The 19,824-nt window shown below is 36.8% G+C and overlaps 1 protein-coding gene across 3 annotated transcripts; it reads right to left on the bottom strand.

The window, feature by feature from the left end:
• Positions 1-3,239: 3,239 nt before the first annotated feature.
• LOC141511102 (LIM/homeobox protein Lhx9) lies at positions 3,240-19,355 on the bottom strand. 3 transcript variants are annotated; one of them, XM_074220397.1, is made up of 6 exons: positions 19,201-19,355; positions 18,779-18,897; positions 16,433-16,635; positions 14,979-15,334; positions 8,306-8,508; positions 3,240-4,103 (listed from the first exon to the last, which is right to left on the bottom strand). In XM_074220397.1, exons 2-6 carry the CDS (start codon positions 18,893-18,895, stop codon positions 4,047-4,049), a joined length of 936 nt encoding a protein of 311 aa, XP_074076498.1. In that variant the 5' UTR covers positions 18,896-18,897; positions 19,201-19,355; the 3' UTR covers positions 3,240-4,046. The 3 variants fall into 3 exon arrangements, with proteins under 3 accessions (XP_074076498.1, XP_074076497.1, XP_074076499.1); XM_074220396.1 differs by having other exon boundaries at positions 18,779-19,355; XM_074220398.1 differs by lacking the exon at positions 3,240-4,103 and adding an exon at positions 6,696-7,027 and having other exon boundaries at positions 18,779-19,355.
• Between the last annotated feature and the right edge of the window lie 469 nt (positions 19,356-19,824).

The following is a 19,824-nucleotide window of genomic DNA, read 5'->3' as shown; positions in this document are numbered from 1 at the left end:
TAAATTTCAAACTTAACTATCTCAAAGTTGTGATATATCTGTGCTTTTTTCACATTTTATAAAGGATATTTTATCTCCAAAAATCTAAGATAGCCTAATATAATAAAGGTAAAAATCAAAGTAATGCCTCTGACAAGATTTGTGAATGTCAAAGTGGAGGTTAATGACACTTTCATAGCTCTCTGCTGCCACTGGAGAAGGAAAAGAGCAAGAAACCAGCATAAAGATAATTAAGAGTATAGCATTACCCTAGAATTCCTTCATCTTTTATGAGTTTGTCACAATCATCAATTTAAATATCACTTTATGATTAATAATTTCTGTTTCAATGGGAAAGTATACAACTAAATATATTTTTAGCTATGTTTATACATAAATTGAAGCAATGGAGACTAGAAAAAATCTTCTTTTATTTGCAGCAAATTTTATTTTCAAATAGCCAAAAAAAGGTATCCATGTATGCTTTTTAAGGTAATTTTTAAGATCATGCAAGATGTGAACATAAAATCCAAAGGGAAAAAAAATCATTCCTGACAATTCTAAGATGTGAGGAGAAAGCACACTTAGATATACAGCAGGAACTTCATAAAACAGGCATCCAAACCTTTCATCTCTAGATTGCAAGCCATAGTAAAGTGAGATCAAGTTTAAAGAAATATAAAATAAGAAGTTGGATTTGGAAAAATGTAGGGAAGATATATTTTAGAGGAAGGTTGAATATATAAAGAACTCCCAAAGAAATGGAGGAATTGAGGAGCAATCATAAATAAGAAAGAAGATTAATTTTGCAGCACAGTTGAAAAAGAAAGCCATTTGCAGAGAACATAACACTAAATAAATGTGTTATTGTTACTTACACCATATTCACAGACTTTTCCATGCACAATTCTGATCCTTTTGCTATGACAATATAAGAAATTGAAGCAAATCTACCAGGAGGATAATCAAAATAACACATTATCTTAAAATAAAGCATTTAAAAAAACAAAACAACTGGAAAAATAAGGGAAATTAATGTCATTCTCTTAAAAGAAATGTCCATGGGAGAGTTGAATGAAATTCTTAAAAAGGCAGGGACGCAAGTCAAGAAAACAATGTCTTATATGAGACACTGGCAATAAACCAAAATAGATATACAAAGTTTAAAAGATAAAGCACATTGTTTTATTCATTTGAAAAGTTGGAATTGGTTCCTAGCAATTAAGACAATAAAATAGAGAAGTTAAAAGAAAAGCATGAAAAAATATTGGAAAATGACTCTAATTTCATAGAAAGAATGCTGTATTTTCTTCTACTTGTGTTAAATTTTCATTTCCTCTACTTATTCCTGATGTTTAGAGATTGCTAGTTGTAACATTTAAATAGTGTTGAATATTCCATTAAATAAAGAAGTTCTCTACAAAGAAATCCAACATTTTGTCTCATTTTCAAAATATCATAAATGAAAGCTATAGTGCCTAGCCAAGCACCATACCAGTAGTTGCTTAATAAGTGCATTTCCATAATAATGATACAATTACCCCTAATATGAAAACTTAAAATGGCATCACTTCAAAAATCCAATTTCTGCTCACTACTGGTGAATGAGAAAATTCACAATACATATCCATGTTTATACCTCAAACAGGGATATTGTGAAGGAAAAAAATGAGATATTTAGAAGATATTTATTGAGTGCCTTGAGATCTTTGGAAAAAAGATTATTTAAATACATGATATTGTTAGCATACTTTAAGTGACTTCCATTGAAGTTTGTATACAGTAAAACTTTGCTTTTTAGATTATCAATTAACAAATTTTCAGAAATGCTTTGAACTCTTATTGTCCTTTCAAAAAGTCATCCATTATTTTAGTAATTTAAAATGTTACTATCGAATGGTTCAATTCAACCACTATTATTTCAGTAATATTCAGGAATCTCAAAGAAGCTTTTTTTTCCCCATTCCAAAATTAAGTTGCTAGAAGACAGACAAGGCTATCCTCAGCTCTTTGTCCAATCCACAGTCCAAATGGAGAAGTTATGAAAACTTGCTGCACTGCTCCCACCTTGGAAGTTCACATTCTTCCATTTTCACTCCAACATAAGAAGTAGGTAATTGCTTGGACTCTAAGAACTGCTCTCTAACAAAGAAAACCACAATAGTTGTTCCAATTCTGAAACATACGATTGCTACACATCCAACCTGCTTAATTAGTTCTCCTAGATTTTTTTGTAAAATGTGCCCATTCAAGATTAATATTCCATTTTCCCAGATTTTTTCAAATATGCCCTTTCTGCTTTGGTCCTTTCCCTCATTTCATTTAACAGACTAGGAAAGGTGTGAAGATATTTCTAAATCAAACTCTCACATATGAATGACAGAGAAGTGTATCTCTGTAGAACAAGAATATCAATTAACTGGCATGAAGTATATTTTTAAACTCTATTTAAACAAGTATAATTATGAATGAGGTTTCACTGAGGCATAAACATTCTAGCTACTGATAAAACCAGCATGTTTCAAGAACTCTCAGAATAGTTTTTATATGTATAATATATATATATATATATATATATATATATATATAAACATGTCATGTTGCCTTCTTAAGAATTTCTCTTTCTTTTTTCCTTTCTTTTTTTTGGTATCCAGAAGATGAAAGTATTTAAGAAAACATTCAAATACTGAGAATACATGTGAAATATTTAATGTCTGTCATAATTATTCATAAAACTTACATCATTTACATAGGGTTCATTTGTATATAATAAAAATTTCATCTTAATGAAAAAATTTCCGGAAAGTATTTTATATGTTAATTTGTTTAACATATGCTTTGGATTTACAGCTAAATACGAATAATTTTTAAAAAATTCTTTCTGCAAATATTCCTTCTAACAATTAAAAAACCTCATTACTAAATAATGGTTTATTTTTCCATTCATTTTTGCTTGTAAAATCATATGTAAATTAGACTATGCAAAGATCAGATCCTTTCATAGTTCAGAATATATTTTTATATGTCAATAAATTTGTTCATTGCATAGTGAACATGTAAACTTATCAAGAATCCATAACGTTTATCCTAATATTCTAAAAAAAAAGTTGCTGATTTTTTTTACACATGCTACTCTTTTTCAGAGATTTGTTTTTCTTATTGTTGTTTGGGTTTCCTCTGTCTTTGTTTTTATTTTAAGGACATGTTTCAATTGCATACAACAAATGAAAGTAAGTCATGAAACATTAAAATCCAGGGAACTTGTTTTTATATTAAGTTATGATGCCACCTTGTTGTTTTATTAGTTTTTTTTCTCTAGGTATAACAAATTGGAAGTTTACCATCCTGCCTTTTAAGACAGTGTCCAAAATATTCTAAATTAATATCAACAGCTAGATTAGATGTGTTTACATAAAGTTAACTATGTTTGCATCAAATAAAATGTTTATTCATGAAAGCTATTTATTATACAAGAAACATCAAAGAGAAGTCATCATACAGAAATGTACACTATCGGTGACAGATGTAAAAGTGCATGCAGATTTTTCGGTTTTTAAAAAAGAAATCATAAACAATAATACTAAAATTACTTAGTGTTGATCCCTATGCTCTTAAATGAGTGATAGCTTTTCTTTGAATTTACAAAAAATGTCATTTAACAGATACGATTGGTACACATTAGCAAGCAGGTGGGATGAATGTATTTAGATTTTATTTTACAAGTATTTGTGCTTGACAAATGTGTTGCTCTATTTTTAATTTTTTAAAGGAATAATTGTCTTCAACATGGGTAGGGTATATTACTGCCAGGTTGCTCTGGTTTATACACAGCTTATCTAACTTTTTTTTTTTAAAACCACACAATTTTGTTAGCCTTCATTTGTGTTAGATGCCATAAAGAACATAAATTTTGTTAACATTCAGGAAATGACATTTAAGTCTCTCTCTCTCTCTCTCTCTTATTTTTTGGCTCAATAGATTTTAATGTATGATTATCATAACCTAATATTGTCTTTGTCTTCACTGCAGTGGATTTCCGATCAAACTTTTCCCCTTCTTTTAATACTTTAGGGAATTTTCAAACGTCGGGATGTTTGGCTGTAATGCCCCAAGATTTGTTCTCCCTGAAAGAAATCATAGTGACAATTTATTAAACTACAGAGCAACCTGGCTTGTAGGGGTCTGCAATTTCTATTGGGGTTTACCATTATTCATTTGTGTTAAATATATCTAGCATTGAATCTTTATCATATTTAGGTGGTTGTTCATGCAATTACTTTAGCTGCTATTTATCTTCATTTTTTAGAATCTGTAACTGGAACTATTGTATCAAATCAGTGGGGCATTTTTAATTATCCAAAAAGTTATTTTAAAAGAAATCTGGAAGTACATTGCATCCTCAATGGCAAGAACTAGGGATTGAAAAGCTAGAGACTATTTTGTTAAGTATTTGTAAAATTTTCAGTATCCTTTTAACATGATTCAATCATAAATATTGGAAAGCCGAGAAACACACCAATTCGGGGAGATCTTAAATAAAATTTATGGGAAATAAAACTCCTTAGATTCAAAATGGTTTATTCACACAAATTTAATAGGATATATCACAATTGTTTGGTCCATAAATATTTAGGGGAAATAGTTTCTATACAATGTATTTCTCAATAAACAAAGAAACATGGACAATTTTGCTAGACCACTTACTGTACTATAAACACGAAGCTCAATATATAAGATTATTGAATTTATCAACTATATTTGAAAGAGTGCACAACTGCTTTCTATGACATGTTTGTCCCCTCTAACAGGATACACCATAAAAAGAGTTTCAGAAATAAGAGGTAAAACAGTACAAAACTAGTGAGGTGTCAAAAGGGCTTAAAACAGTTAATTTAACAAACAACACATATATCCTGATTTTTCACAAACTTACTTCCAAGTTATATCATAAGGCACATATTAGAACTGAGTTATGATTAGTCTACTTAATAAAGTAGATCTATAGTACCATATAGTGTTCTGTCAAAGAACAAAATTTATATGTATCAATATTTTTACCTGTAAAAGTGTATTAATAAGATCTCAGCCTTACCAAGGTTGTTTGGTCTGGTTAGTGGTAAATGCCCATAATGTAATAGAAATAGGAAAAGTCAAGATTTAAGCTCCATATAAGATGATAACCATACTTGCTAAATATATAATGGCAATCACACCTTTCTTCTGTTACAGTGTTAACATCTCTTCCATCATCTTTTTTTTAAAAATAAGCTACTTTCTGTGCTAATTTTCTAAAAACCCTGAGCAAAAGTTACAATAATGCACTTTAATGTGGGCAGTGAACTGTCAATATGTAACCACACATTTATACAGCCAAAAGGACACCTTTAAATATATTAAATAGCCACCCTGACCACCAAAAAAAGATTTATGGGGCCAAAAAAGTGGAAAATATGTGCAAAGTTATTCTTAACAATCCACTAAAGCAAGACATATATCTTGACTTTTTCTGAGAAAATTCACAATCTAATTGGTATTTAACTACAACAGAAGCATACAGATGAACATTCACCACTGCCCAGACCATTAAGATTTTTAGTTTAAATTAAAAAAAAATGCTACTGTAAACTAGAAAATTATTTCAGATCAGCATCCACAAGGCTTCTGAGTTTATCTGCTTCAGAACAGTTTACGATAAATCCCAAATTTCAGAAAACCTTTTTTTTTCAAAAACATATCTTCTTATACAAAAGCAAAATTAATGTTAATAGAAATAATATTAATGTGCTGAAGTTTTAAAAGTTTTTTGTATGTGTGATAACAGGAGCAATTGTATGGAAAATCTGAAGTAAATCAGAATAGCAATGAATCAAATTAAGTAAATCACTTTTCTAAACATCTTAATGAATTATATTTTGCTTATTTCCATTTTCCCTGAAAAAAGGAAAGTAATTTCTAGAGAATTACCTCGATAGTCTCTGAAGACTAAAAGTACAGAACTTTAAAATTCTAAGAGGAATTTTCAGTAGGGGGGAAAGGAGTGGAATAATATCTAGACAGTCAAAATGAAATGAGTCATTTGTTGTGGTTGAATTATATGCCCATGGAAGGAAAATCCAACTTCCTACAATAAGTTTCCCCACTTAATCGCAAATCATCTTAGAATGTTAAAGCTGGATTGGACTTTAATCATTAAATATTTACACATTTCTAAATCATTATTTTGTAGTGCTTTCGTCTGATTGCAATTTGTATTTGAACTTTTTGGTACATGTGAGAAATCATAATCACCTAAATTTTCTTTAAGTTGCAAAAAATAAAAATTATTCTGAAGACTGAAAAATTCCAGAAGCATATGTGTCATTGTCAGACAGAAAACTCCATTGGTGATAATTATCTTACTCTTTTTTAGCCTGGTTATTAGAGTGGGAATGGGACTCTTTCCCCCATGATAATAAAGCTCATTTTTCCCGAGATTCTGGAAATAAGTAACATACAATTTTAAGAGGCACTTATTAGAATGAGTCAAAAACTTCCCTTACCTACTGAAAGACCTAATTTTTTTTAAATCCAAATACAGTTTGTAGACAAAGTATGTTCACTTTAAACGAGAGACATGACTGTAAACTCATTGGCCAAGTGGCTGCAGATGCTACACACCAAGCTGTTGTTTTTTTTCCCCCAAATATCTTGTGGGTTAAAAAAAAAAGTCTTGTAAATAATAAAAAATAATAATAATAATTAGAATAATAATAATAAAAAAAGAAGAGGAAGAATTAAAAAAAATCCAATGTTAGAAAAGGTTCGTTAAGGTAGTTTGTGAGGGGCTTCCGGATTCGTGGCTGTCCAAGTTAGAGGTCACGGATGTCACTACAGTGATAGTGGGATTGGTCAGGTCTGTTAAAGTGGTCGCAGTGCCGGGTGGAGAGAGAGCGCCGCTGTCTGCTGAGGGCGGTGCCGGGAGCGACGTGCCATCAGCTTTATCAACACCCCCATTCTCCTGCCGCAAAAGATTCCTTCTGAATTTGGCTCGTGCGTTTTGGAACCAAACCTGCAAACCAATCCCAATTGATTTCTTTACCGATGTTTGTTTTTGCTGATTGTTTTTATTTTATTTTATTTTTGATGTATGTTTCTCCTTTTAAAATGTTTTGTTTTGTTTTGTCCTTTTTTTAAAGAAGCTTTTTTTTCTCGTTTTCACTTATTTGTTGAAAATAAACTTCATATTAATGCTCTCTGTACTAGGCTGCACATAACCCCCCCAGCCGGACAAGTGCCTCTTAGGACAACTGGAGTTAAAGTGAAGAAATAATTCAATTTAAGTATAGGGTTGGATACAAGGGGGAAAATACACTATGCCCTAAGCTGATGTCATTTAGAGGGCCTGATCTGAGTCTTTTGAAGGTAGGGAAGAGTCATGGTCATTGAAAATATCTAAAAATGAATAGCAATATGGACTGCAGGAAGTACTAACAGACTTTCTGATTGCTGAGATCACCTCCCCATAGACCTTTCACAGAGTGAAAAAACCTTTCTGTCCCAGGGCACAGATAACCCTGGTCAGCCAGATTGCAGATGCATGCTATTGTCAGGAGGCAGCCTGAACAAGAAAGTATCTGTTTCAACACCTCCCATCACCCACTGTTGAAAAAAGATCTCACAGTGGGATAATAGTGTCATGTTCCCACATGAAGAACTATTCTTTAAGGGAAGGGGGCTTACAAGACCTAATTATTTGAAATTTTCTTTTCATTGAGATTTATTAGCAAAATTTGTTCATTAGAAACTGAGAAATTTGTGGTTGAAAGGGGAAAAAATAATACCCTAGGCCTTTGGAAAGTGGAAAAGGGGAGGGGGGGTGCACCTGAACTTTGAATACTCTATCAATCCAAATTACCTGCCATGTGACTAGGACTGCAAAGATTTTGCTGAAACAAAGACTGCAATGACAATTTTCCAGAAGCCAATATTCTAATCCTCATAAAATACCTCTTTTCTTTCTAACAGACACCATGTCATTGCTGTGTGAATTACATGCTTCCTATATGCAAAGTAAAATGGTAAACCTTGCATTCTCTAATATGGGACCCATCTCCATAAAAGAAGGAAGAATTTGACTTCATTTTTTTTTAAGTTTCCTGGACCTCTCTTTGGGTACCCAGCCTCGTTCCCCCTCAAAACCTCAGCACACCCACTTGGGAAATAGCTACATCAAACTAATGAGAAACGGTACAGACAATATCTATATCACTCTAAGAAGGGAAGATAACTACTTTTACTGACAAGGGGAAGGGAAATTTTGACCCATCTATTGGTGGTGACTTCTTACCTGCAGAACCCTTTTGGTCAGGCCCGTTTTCTGGGCAAGCTGCTTGAGGTCCTTGGCGTCCGGATTATGGTTGATAGCAAAGTAAGATTTCATGGTCCGGAGCTGGTGGTGCTTGAAGGAGGTACGCATGCGCTTGGTCTTCTGGGACGGGGGATAAGGCTGCTGGTCTCTGTCCAAATGATCCGCCTCATTTTCATTACAACCTGGTGAAATGATATTAGAAAACAGAAACTGAATGTAAAGAACTCTGAATTAAGAAAAAAAATGGGGAGAGGGTGGAGGCCACTTTTTTGTTTGTTTGCTTGTTTGTTAGCATCAGGTAAGTTACTTGAAAGGGGAATGACAGGAAGGTGGAGTGAGACTGAAAGAAGCACTTTATTGTTTTGAGTGAAGCTTTGTTTCATTTTTTATCAAGTTTCAAGGGATCCAAATTTGATCTGCATGTAGAATTTGACAATTACACAGCAAATTATGAGATAGTTTTTCTCTCTTGGATGAGGGAGCAATTAATTATGCCATAGTAGTCCTAGGTTCAGATTCTGACTGATGAATATTACTTATTGACTTTAATCAAGTCATTTAACCTTTTTTTAACCCTCAATTTCCTCTTCTGTAAAATAAGGGATTAAAACTATACTATCTGATTGCACATCAAACTTCTTACCTTCTTAGGGAGAGCTAAAGAAGAAGGGGGAGAGGGGCGATTTGGAACTCAAAATTTTTTAAAATAATGCTTAAAAATGTCCTTACATGTATTGGGGAGAATAAAACACTATTTTAAAAAAAAGATTATGTGGACTCTGAAGCCCCTTCTAGCTTTTGATCTATGAACCAATGAGAAAATATAGGACAAATTGAAGGACAAATTAAAGCCTTCTCAGTTGTAGTTTTAAAGTTTAAGAGCCCTCCTTGAATCCTTCTTAATGCAGAGAAATTTACCGATAGAAACAAGATTAAGTTTTTTTTCACTTCTTCTAAGTCAGATTTGAAAAAGTTGCAGATAGATAGAAATTTGGAAAGTTCTGCTGTAATTATTAATAGGTTTTTTTGAGCCATTTTGGACTTCTAGGTGTAAATAGTTAAACTGTGACTTTGCTATACAGAAAAGAAATTTTCCCTCTCCATTGGAATTATTTTAATAAACATTTCTGAGGGAGTAAAATCCTATATTTATTTCTCTTTACTAAGGCTTATGCCTGAAGCATCCCCACTAGCTTGCATTTCACAGGGGCCAGGTAGCAAACTCAGATCTACTTCCTTTATGTGGTAAATATGGGCAGGCCTAAGAGATGTGCCTTTAGCTGACCTTGGAGAGAGCCATGTGTTTCCTTTTCACCAATGGATGCTCTACATTAAGCATCCTTTTAGCACTAGAGGTACTTAAAAGAAGAAATAAGGATACTTGAAACCAGTCTAAAATTCATTATCTTTCAGATGTAAAGTTGCGTAGACTTTTCTAACCCAATACGGGTCATTCATATTCTCTATGGAGACCATATCTAGTAAAGTGAATGTATCACTGTATCTAATGCCTTAACTTCAAAACAAGAACTACAAAAGACAATTTTTAAAAATCTCTATCTCATCTTCAAATATAAACAGCCTATGTTCTTTGTTCAGCTCTAATAAAATTCAACTCTAATAAGATTTTTTCTGAATCAATGAGTTCTAAAACCAACTTCACTGTGGAAATGAGAAAAGAACACAATCATGAAGGAAGTATGGCACAAAGTGCCATCATTTAATAGTAGTCCTGCATTTTTCTTCATTTAAATGCTGTCTACATGTTACTTATTTTTCCATCCCTGGCAAAAGCCAAAAGAAAAAAGAGGAAGACTGTATTTGGTAATCTGTTAATTTAAGGAAATGTAAAAGATTACACTGAAAACCAATAGGTAAGCAACTGCTCCTAAACAGTTCTGACTATTTACCAAATGTTGCCTTTTTTAAAGTTTTTTAAATATGCAAGTAGACAGAATACAGTCCCAGCTAAAACCTCACCTTCTACTACAAACCTTTCCTGATCCCCCTTAATTTTAATACTTTCCCCCTCTGTTAATTATTTCAATTTATCCTGTATTTTGACTTTGCTCTATACTTAGAGTTGTTTGAATGTTGTCTTTCCTATTAGATTGTGTGTTCCTTGAGGGACTATGGTTTTTTTCCCTTTAATTCCCAAAAACTTAGTATAGTACCTGGCACATCAAACATACTTGATAAATATTTTTTTGGCTGATCATCTGAGGCCAGGTGAGCTTTATTTTTAAAAATATCAACTAAATTTTATATAGAGTCAGTCATGTGTACACATTTAAACATTGTGTCCATATGCTTTAAATCTTGTCAGAAATTAGATAATTTTCTTTAGATAAAAGATAATTCTCTTCTAAGTTTAGAATTTACTTTATTCAAATTAGTCAAGGATGTTTTAGTGCAAATTTATATAGTATTATATTTTCACATTATCAAAATAGTTAAATTGGCATCCAGAGACCACCTGTAAACCTACATTTAACCCTGTGAAAACAATTCATGCTTCAAGATCTGAGTACAGAACTACCCACCAATATCAAAATGACCAGAGGAGTAGAACTCATATTTCAGAATTCTCTCTGAAGAAAATTTATATGCCTTGGAGAGGTAAGTAATATAGCAAAGGGTAACTTTTCTTGGATAGCATGTTGGATAATAAACAAACTTGGAATAGAAAATTTAATTTAATTTTTAAATATTTTCTCAACTTTCCAGCTTGATCACTTTTTTTTATTTCTTAGGAAATATGTTGGTAGAGTTACTCTTGGATGAGGAATATAAATATATATATATATATATATACATATATATGTATGTATATATAAAATCGCTGTGCTGTTTGTATGGTTGTTTAAAAAGTTTCTCCATTGCTGTACTTTTGTAACCTTTTTCCTCTGATGAGTAGTAAGCGATATATTTTAGTGCATTAAACAAACCGTGTAGTTGCTCTTATAGAGAAATACTAGTTAGTGAATAAAGTGGTTGTTGAAATGGTTGTTTTATTTTATTAGGATTCTTGAGGTTGTATTTCTATCAAAATGTTGTCATTTCTATATGCAATTTAATATAGGAAGCACTTTCTACTAACATATTTTCTTTTAACTTAATGAAGTTTTACTACAATTTTGGCTGTAGAAGTGGGATTGAACCTTTGATTTCATCCAAGGGGGAAACTCCTGATGTCAAAATTCCTCCACCAATGTAGACCTGCAACTAGTTTGTAAATTTATCATCTTACAGAGTAACCTAGGACCCTGAGAGGCTAAGTAACTTGCCAGTGGTGATACAGTTAGTCTATGCCAAAGATAGCATTTGAATGTAGAGTCTTCCTGACTTAAGGGCTAAGTCCTCTATCATCTCCACCATATTACCTCTATAGCAAATAATGAACATATAGTTAATTGTTTCTTCCTCAGTTCATCACCATATTAGTTCACAAGTTGTACTTTTTCCTTTTAAATTATAGAACATAAAACCGAAAAAAGTCTAAACTAAAAATAAAATCTAAATACTTGTTATTCCACTTAGAAAACTGTCAAATGTTGCTGTTTTAAAATAGGCAAGTTAAACCATCTTTTGAGAAATTTTTCCCTCTAAAGATACCACTAGGGGTCACTGCCACATTCATTTAATCCTTGAAATACGTAGAGAAGTTTGAAAGGTTAAGAAAAATGTAAAGGACTTGGGAAGGGTACTGTTGGGTAGCTTAATGATAGATTACTAAAATAATTTCTATTTTTTTCTAGACCATGCATCTCGCTACTACTTTTCTTATTTTTGAAAACTGGTCCTCAGAATTCCAAATGAATCCTGGGTTTTCTTCCCCAAGGTGCTTGTCTGGTTTATCCTTAATTGTGGAAGAAGGTATAGTTAAAATATAGATGTGCTTTGGAATGCACTTAGCTTATTACAAATACTAAATGACCAGTAGAAATGTTCCCTAATTTTAGAGCATGCATCTATATGTTTCTTCTAATATACATTTGCTATATTACACAAATGCACTAAGAACTTCACATGTACTCACATATACTTCTAAGAAGAAAGAGCTATAGATGTGTATTTCTGTATGGACATATATTCTCATACATATGTATACAATATATTCTTGTGAAAATTATATTTGTTGTCTTTTATTAATGTGTCTTCTTATATATAAATATTCTCCATATTAGAAGAGATGCCAGCCAGGACAAAATCCAATGAAGACTAGAAATTTAATGAGGTAAAACTGTTAGACCATTTTATTTCCTGCTTAAGGAAATGCTTAACATGTTTTTAATTCTCTAGGGTTTCTTTTGCTCGTTTTAGTGCCAGACACTGGCATTAGATTCGTAAACACTCTTTTTAAAATGGTTTTGTGGCTCCTGATACTTATTCAAAGTACCACTTAAACCAGTTACTTGAATTTTTGACATCATTGAACATTTCTTGACCCTTTTGTTTAACCCTCTTTTTAGAAAAGGAAATGTTCTTCATCAGCAGGGGCCCCAAGGTGGTGAGGGGTTCTTTTCAATAGAATCTTTATCATTAGGAACCCTAGAGCTAGAAAACTTCTTCATACATACAAATTTAGGACTAAATTAAAAAAACCACCTCGAGTCGGGGAGGGCACTTTCGAGAAGATGGTGACACCATCGATTCTCGACACTTGATTTTTGAGGAAATTCTTCCCTAAATTGAAAATCAAATACCTGGTTGGTTGGTTTTTAAAGAAACTTTGCATCGCGTTCTCTAGTTTTTCCAGAACCCTCATGCTGACCATACACCTTACTGTCCCCCAACAAGAGGTGGTTTGAAAATACCAAATCAGAACCAAGGGGCGAATCAAACATCATTAATTAGGTTAAATAAACAAATGCAAAACTCTATTTGTAATTTGGCCAAGAACACCCCCCCCCACACACACACACACACACACGCACACACACACACACTCCCTGGGTTTTCTATGGACTCCAGGGAGTCCCATGCTAGAAAGGACTCTTCTGTCTTTTTTTTCCTCTCCTATTTTTTTCTTTTCTCTTTTCCTAGAGACCAATTAGGGCCCCGGTGAGTGGCCAGGGATTCCGATGTCATCTTCCATTAATAAAGAACAATTAGTGCCCTGATTGCCCGGGCTCGGAAGGCCACGCATCAGAGGAGATGAAATAAGCGCACTCGGTAATGCGGTCCTAGACCAAAAGCCCCTTAACGAGCCGCTACAGGGGCAGGGGCACGGGAGGGCGGCCGCTCGGCTGGGGGTTGGCAAAACGAGGAACGGCATCCTGCTGCCCTCGGCGGAGAAGGATTAAGCAGGTCCCGGAGCAGGCTGGAGGATTTGGTCTTTTCCTTTTCTCTCTCCCCTCCCCAACTCCACACCTCCTTCCCTATTCATAGCTGTCCCAGAATGAAATCACGAAAGACTAGATAAGTCCTCGAGAAACTCTCACCAACTCTGGGCCCAAGGGAATGGAATGTGTTCCAGGGGGCGGCGTGTCATATTGTCTCCCGCACCCCAGACTCCTTAGGGGCCCTGCTGCCCACACCCGAGAAATATGCGGCAAGAGTTAAGGACCCTTGCTAAAAAGCGCACCGACCTTTTCACTGAATTTGAGGAACCTAGGATAGGGGCCTTCTTACTCTTATTCTTTAGAATTGAGAGCCGGAAAGGGGCGGGGGCAGGAGGGATAGAAAGGTTAAGGCGAGCCAAGGGATCTCTTAGTAGTCTTAAAATGGGACTCGGGCTTTTTGAGACCTTCCTCAACAGTGCTTTTGGCGACTTAAAGGAGGAAAGCTCAGACCTGCTCTGCTTTCACCTCCAGCCACCCTGCTAATAGGAATTAGCTAATAGGCTTAGATGGAAGTGGGGGAAGGAGTTTGAAAGGAACCAACCTTCCCTGCCACTCCCGAGTTTAAGAGAGGCCCAGACAGATAGAGACACAAATCAGGAAAAAGGAGGAAAATAGTTGCCTCCAGAGAATAATATAAGTTTTTGCCCTCTAACTATAGAGATTGTGCCTCACTCTTGGAGAGAAGGATAAATCTCCACTCTGAAACCCCTGGCAATTCTGCCCGGTAACTTAAGAGGGGGGTTCTTGCCAATCTGATTCAGCTAGGCCTAGATCATCAATTTGGCAATCATTCAGAGTGCATTCAGAATGGTCATTTAACACATGTAACAAATTTGTCTTTTTCCGACGAGATACCCAACCAAGGACTGACCTCTCATCAGTTTAGGGCTAGCTAGTGAACTCAAATTCGGCTTCTTTCTTTTTAAATTGAGGATGAAAGTATAGCTTTGCACAGTGTTTTTAAAACCCTCCACTAGGACTTGTGTCTGGCTATTCAGATTACCCTGGTCTTTCCTCCAGCTGAAGATCCTAAAAGTAACTGCCACCTTTGGTTCCTGGATAGCTGAGGGCTGCATTTGTCTCGCTGCAAAGACTCCAAGTCCCTCTGCTTGCAGTTGGCCCGTGTGCCCCTGTCTAAATAGGGATTTGTTTTGTTTTGTTTTGTTTTGTTTTGAGGGGGAATGGGAAAGGCTGAATTGGACAAGACCAGCCCTGATCTAGTGGAGTTCACAGAGATGAAGGAACCCTGGGGTTTTTCCTCGGGGTACGATTGAGCAAGGGGTTAACTATTGATGTCCTGGGCCCACCTGAGTTGTAATTGACGATGTCCACTCCGAGGGCGGGGCTCTTTCTTTTTCTGGGCCTCCCTTTCTGGACAGTGCCAGTGCCGTTGAAGTAAGGCAGTGCCAACCCGCCGCTCTTAGCTGCTAACTCAGTGTAGCTAAGCTGCGGGGGGTATTCTCCTTGTAAGAGGGTCTCAAAATGGGCCCGACAGTAAACCAGGTTGTCCTTCATGCCAAAGTGATCGCCGGTGGTCAGAGTCTTGTTGCAGGTAGTGCAGGTGAAGCAGCTCAGGTGATAGACAGACTCCCTGGCTCTCATGACCATCTCGGAAGCCGAGATCCCAAGGTGGCAGCGGGCACATCTCTGCACGGAGAACCTTCTGAAAAGAAACATCAGAATACGAGCATGAACTTAGAACAGGCAGAACCCCGTTCCCCTTGGGAAAGGGAGGGGGGGGGATGAAAGAGGAGGGGAAGGCATCTGGGGCTGGTCTGCAGCTGTCTGACACCTTCCCAAAGGGCCCAAGGCAGCTTCTTAGGAGTCCCAGGGCAAGTAAAATAAAGGAGTTTATTTTATGTGTTTGAAATAAAGGAGGAATACTTTGAAATCTTCCTTTTCAAATTAACTCGAAATTCTTGTGCATATTATACCCGTATATGTCTTGTTATATAAATATATATGAATTCACATATATGTAGACACACAGGTGTGTCTATGGATACACACATTTTAAATCAAGAAACTCTTGTTTTTGCTTACCTCGCTCTGAGATTTAAGTATGATCCCTTGGACACACATTTATATGCAGCCCAGTCCCAAAATAAACGATATAAAATCCGGGAAAAGTCTATTTAAAAATCGCTTTCGATTTCTTTCCCACTACCATGGTAAGGTGAAAAATTCCGTGAACCTCTTTCTATAAAGAATTTCTCTTTTGGATGGCTTAAAATGTGCTCCTTTAGAACTCCTGTTTTAATTCACAGGGTCCTTCTCAAGTTCGACAATACAGCAGTAAGAATCACCATGGATATTAAATCCAATTAATAGATGTTAACCTTCCCCTCTACGTTCGAAACGGAAAGTAGGGGGGAAGAAGGGGGGGAAAACATTCAAGTCTTCCTACTATACAGATACTACTCGTGAACTTCACATGGCTCTTTCCAGGGCCCTTACTTTCCTAGAACAAAGAGAAAAAAAAGCAAGGTGCCTCGGTATTCTCTTTATTAAGAATTCTCTAAAGTTATACCTAACAACTTCTCTAAGAGATCTAACATATATGCATCTTGATGTATATGTTTTCCACTGTGATGAGGACAGAAACTCATCTACAGAACCAACACCAGCATCACCTAGGGGCAAACTCTTTGCTCCTAATTACATCAACAAATACACAAAACAGATTGTCCTTGGGACATCAGCTCTCATTACTAGCTATGCGTCTGTGCACCTGAACAGAAAGATTTGTCTGAATGAATACCTGTAGTAATCCTCCTTGCAGTAAATGCTGCCATCCTTGGCGAAGCAGGTGAGCTCTGACTCCAAAGCCAGTTTACATTCACAGCACTTAAGACACCTCAGGTGCCATTGTTTGTCAACGGCCAGCAGGTAATATCTGTCTGAAATCTTCCCTCCACAACCAGCGCACAAGGCAGGCTTTTCAGGGCTCATAGGGGGCATACTCTGAAAAAAAACAAACAAGCCAACAACAACCACAGGAGAGATGCATTAAGAAAGGTACAGAAAAGGCAAGTATCAAACTGGAATATTAGAGTCTAAACAAGGTAGGATCCAACTGGTGAACTGAAGAAGACTGGATCTCCAAACCCAATCCTTCCCTAAGATTGCTCAGAATACTGTGAACACAGAGCATGAAAGAGAAACCGCTGCCTAATTTGGTAAATATAGAACTTTAGTGTTTGTTTCATTCAATAAGATTCCCTACATCAATCTTTTTGTCAGTACCCTGGACAACAAAATATGTGAAACTATGGAAACTACTCCCAGACATCCAACTAACAAGCAAAAGGCCTAGATAAGAAAAGTACTGTGAGTTTATCAAAAGCAGTCTGGAGGGAACTGCAGAATTATCATAATTTCAATCTAAATTGTGTCAATTGTCCTTTTTTGGAATGACAAAAATAAACCCAGGGGAATTGTTAGCTGCATCTCTGGCATACAAAGGGAGAGATTAAGACAAAGAGTTGATTTTAGTTTTAGGTTAAATATGCAATGGCATCACACCTATAGTTCTAATTCATTGTATTCAAAGGATCAACCAAAGCAGAAGAAAAATATTATCTTGTTTCTATGCCTGTGCTCCAACTTTAGGAGATAAGTTTCTACAAAATTTGACAGATCCTGAATGTATCCTAAGTTTGTAAAGTAGGCTTTAGGCTTTTATCTGATAAGTTAATAGAGTTCATATATAATAATCGGGAGACACAAAATGAATGACTGTAGTTTTAAGCTATACACACGCACATTTGTTTAATGTTCATTTTTACATGTAAATACAGGTAGACACACACATTTTTACAATGAAATTCGTGGTCTTGCAGTCACACTTCCTCAGTTCAGCTCTACCTGAGGAAGAGGAAGGCACATATGAATTGGGCAGAATCCCATCATTAACTGCCGCAAGCTCGACCAGAAGCTCAGGTTTTGTGTTTGAAAAAAAAAAACCCGGAGAAATGCCAAAGCCATCTGTTAGATATTTTCGTCAACAGGAGAGAAATGTTTTGTTCTACAACCGCCGCCCCTCATTTTACTGAATCGCAAAAGCAAATGAGAGTTTTCATGTTTACAACGTTGTAGGGTGAGACTAGACGTTGAAATTACACACGCGAGTCCTTTTAGCAAAACAAAACAAAACAAAATCACTAAAATGGTTTTCCGGGCTGTTATTTTGTTTTACAATTCCCTACGTATGATCTGTAGTGGATACGTAAATACAAGGAAAACACGTCTATCTTCAGTTCCTGAAATCATTTTCCCTGGCTATTTTCAACCTCATTTTAAGTGGGAAGCGTTTTCCCTATGGAAAGTGTCTAAAATAAAAAAAAATAGGTGGATCTCCCTTGTTTCAATTTTGTTAAACGCTTAAAAGAGATTTGCTTTCATAAATCAACTCAAAGCTCTTATATAGTTCGTCTCTCCGGAATCTCTCCCCTGCCTCCAGTAAAGGGTCTCGGGGTGAAAAGCCGAGCTACCTTGAAATGCCTCTAGGGCAGGGGCTTGCGTTTGAAGAGGAAGAGGAGTTGGGGAGCGCGCAATTTGCTTCCTTCTATTCATCCCCCCCCCCCTCCTTCGAGTGGCGTGGGTAAGCTCCGAGGAAAAGCCACGGAGATTCCTTCCTCTGTAAAGGATTCTGCCGCCTGATTGTCAGATCCAGCCTGGTAACCGCCTCAGTCCCGGATCTGTCGGGAAGCTCTCGGTCGGTTCCTTAAGTGAGCGCAGGAGCAATCGGGAAGTTGAGGACCAGTTTGCCCGGGGTTCCACAGAGAGTCGGAGCTTGCACCCGGGGTAGCCCCGCTAGCTCCTTTTAAAAAGCCAAAAGCCAACCATCTCTCCCAGGCGATCTCTCCATCCCCAACCCCGTGCAGAGAGGCCCGTTATTTCTCGCACATTTTAAGTTAACAAAACAATCTGTAAATCCAGCAGACTCCAGGAGAGTAGGGCTCCCTCTCAACACACGCATTCACACGCACAACAGAGATTACGGGCTCGTGGCCTTACTGCTACAGGGAGGAGGGTGTGGGACATCTTTTCAGTTAAGTTGAACTGGGAAAGAAGTGTGCCGGGACAAACTGCCCCGGCCCCTTACCGCTTCTCTGCCATTCATCTGCCCTCCTTTGGCCAGGCGGGACTCAGTCTTGGATCTCCTCTCCATCTCTTCCATGATCCCTTGGATATGGCCCCCGGAGATTCCGTGGAAAAGCATGGCTGGGGGACGGAAAGGACAAGTATTTTCTTCGGCTCGGCACCCCACTATTTCCATATACAGATACCCGAGAGTCTCAGATCATCCAAAAGAAAAAAAAAGTCTACACCGTAGACGGTCACTGAGTGGGGGTAGGGGACTGGGGGGAAAAGAAGACGGAGAAAGAAAGAATAAAAGAGGAGAGACAAATTGCAAAGCCGACTTCTTGAAGGAGAAAAATATGCACCAACAGCTTCCTGGAGGAGATGTGCAAAAAACAAACAAACAGGGGGGCGGGAAAAGAAGGAGAAGAAGGCGAATCTTACTGCTCTGGAGAGATCGGGTTACTAATGGGAAACAACTGGAACGGGGGGAGAAAAAAAAATCTGGTGGAGACAGAAAATAGTTTTGAACACAAAGAAAGAAAAAGAAATGCTATTTTCAGCCGTCCCTGGATGCTTTAAAGTTCCCAGTGCCTGTAGGTTGGATTTGGGACTGCTGCTTTCCAGAGCTGTGTCCAATTTGTTAAGAGACTAAAGCCAGCCCATTTTTGATAATTTAGTAGGAGGAGTTCTCTCCCTTGAGCTGCCACTGATTTTTATTCAGACAACAAAGACCTGTCATACTCCTCTCAACCCCCTAGTGATCGGCCAGCAGTGACAAACATTACAATGGGGGGGGGGAGGCAAGAAAAAGGGGAGGGGGACATTTTATGCAAGCCCCCTCCCCATCTCTGCGCACACCCCCCCCCTCCCCTACACACACATGCATACACACCCCCTCCCGGATACACTGGCGCACTCTCACACAACACATACACCCACCCAGGAGCACAGGTTTACACACACACGCCTTCCCCTCCAGATACACACTTCCAAGGGTTCCCAGCAGTCGCGTTTTAAAAGGAAAAGGCAATACTCATTGTCCTAAACTGGGTTCAGGAAATGTAA

This window comes from Macrotis lagotis, chromosome 2, assembly GCF_037893015.1.
Source record: "Macrotis lagotis isolate mMagLag1 chromosome 2, bilby.v1.9.chrom.fasta, whole genome shotgun sequence".
In the NCBI taxonomy this organism is placed as follows: Eukaryota; Metazoa; Chordata; class Mammalia; order Peramelemorphia; family Peramelidae; genus Macrotis; species Macrotis lagotis.
This window is presented reverse-complemented; position numbering and strand designations above follow the sequence as displayed.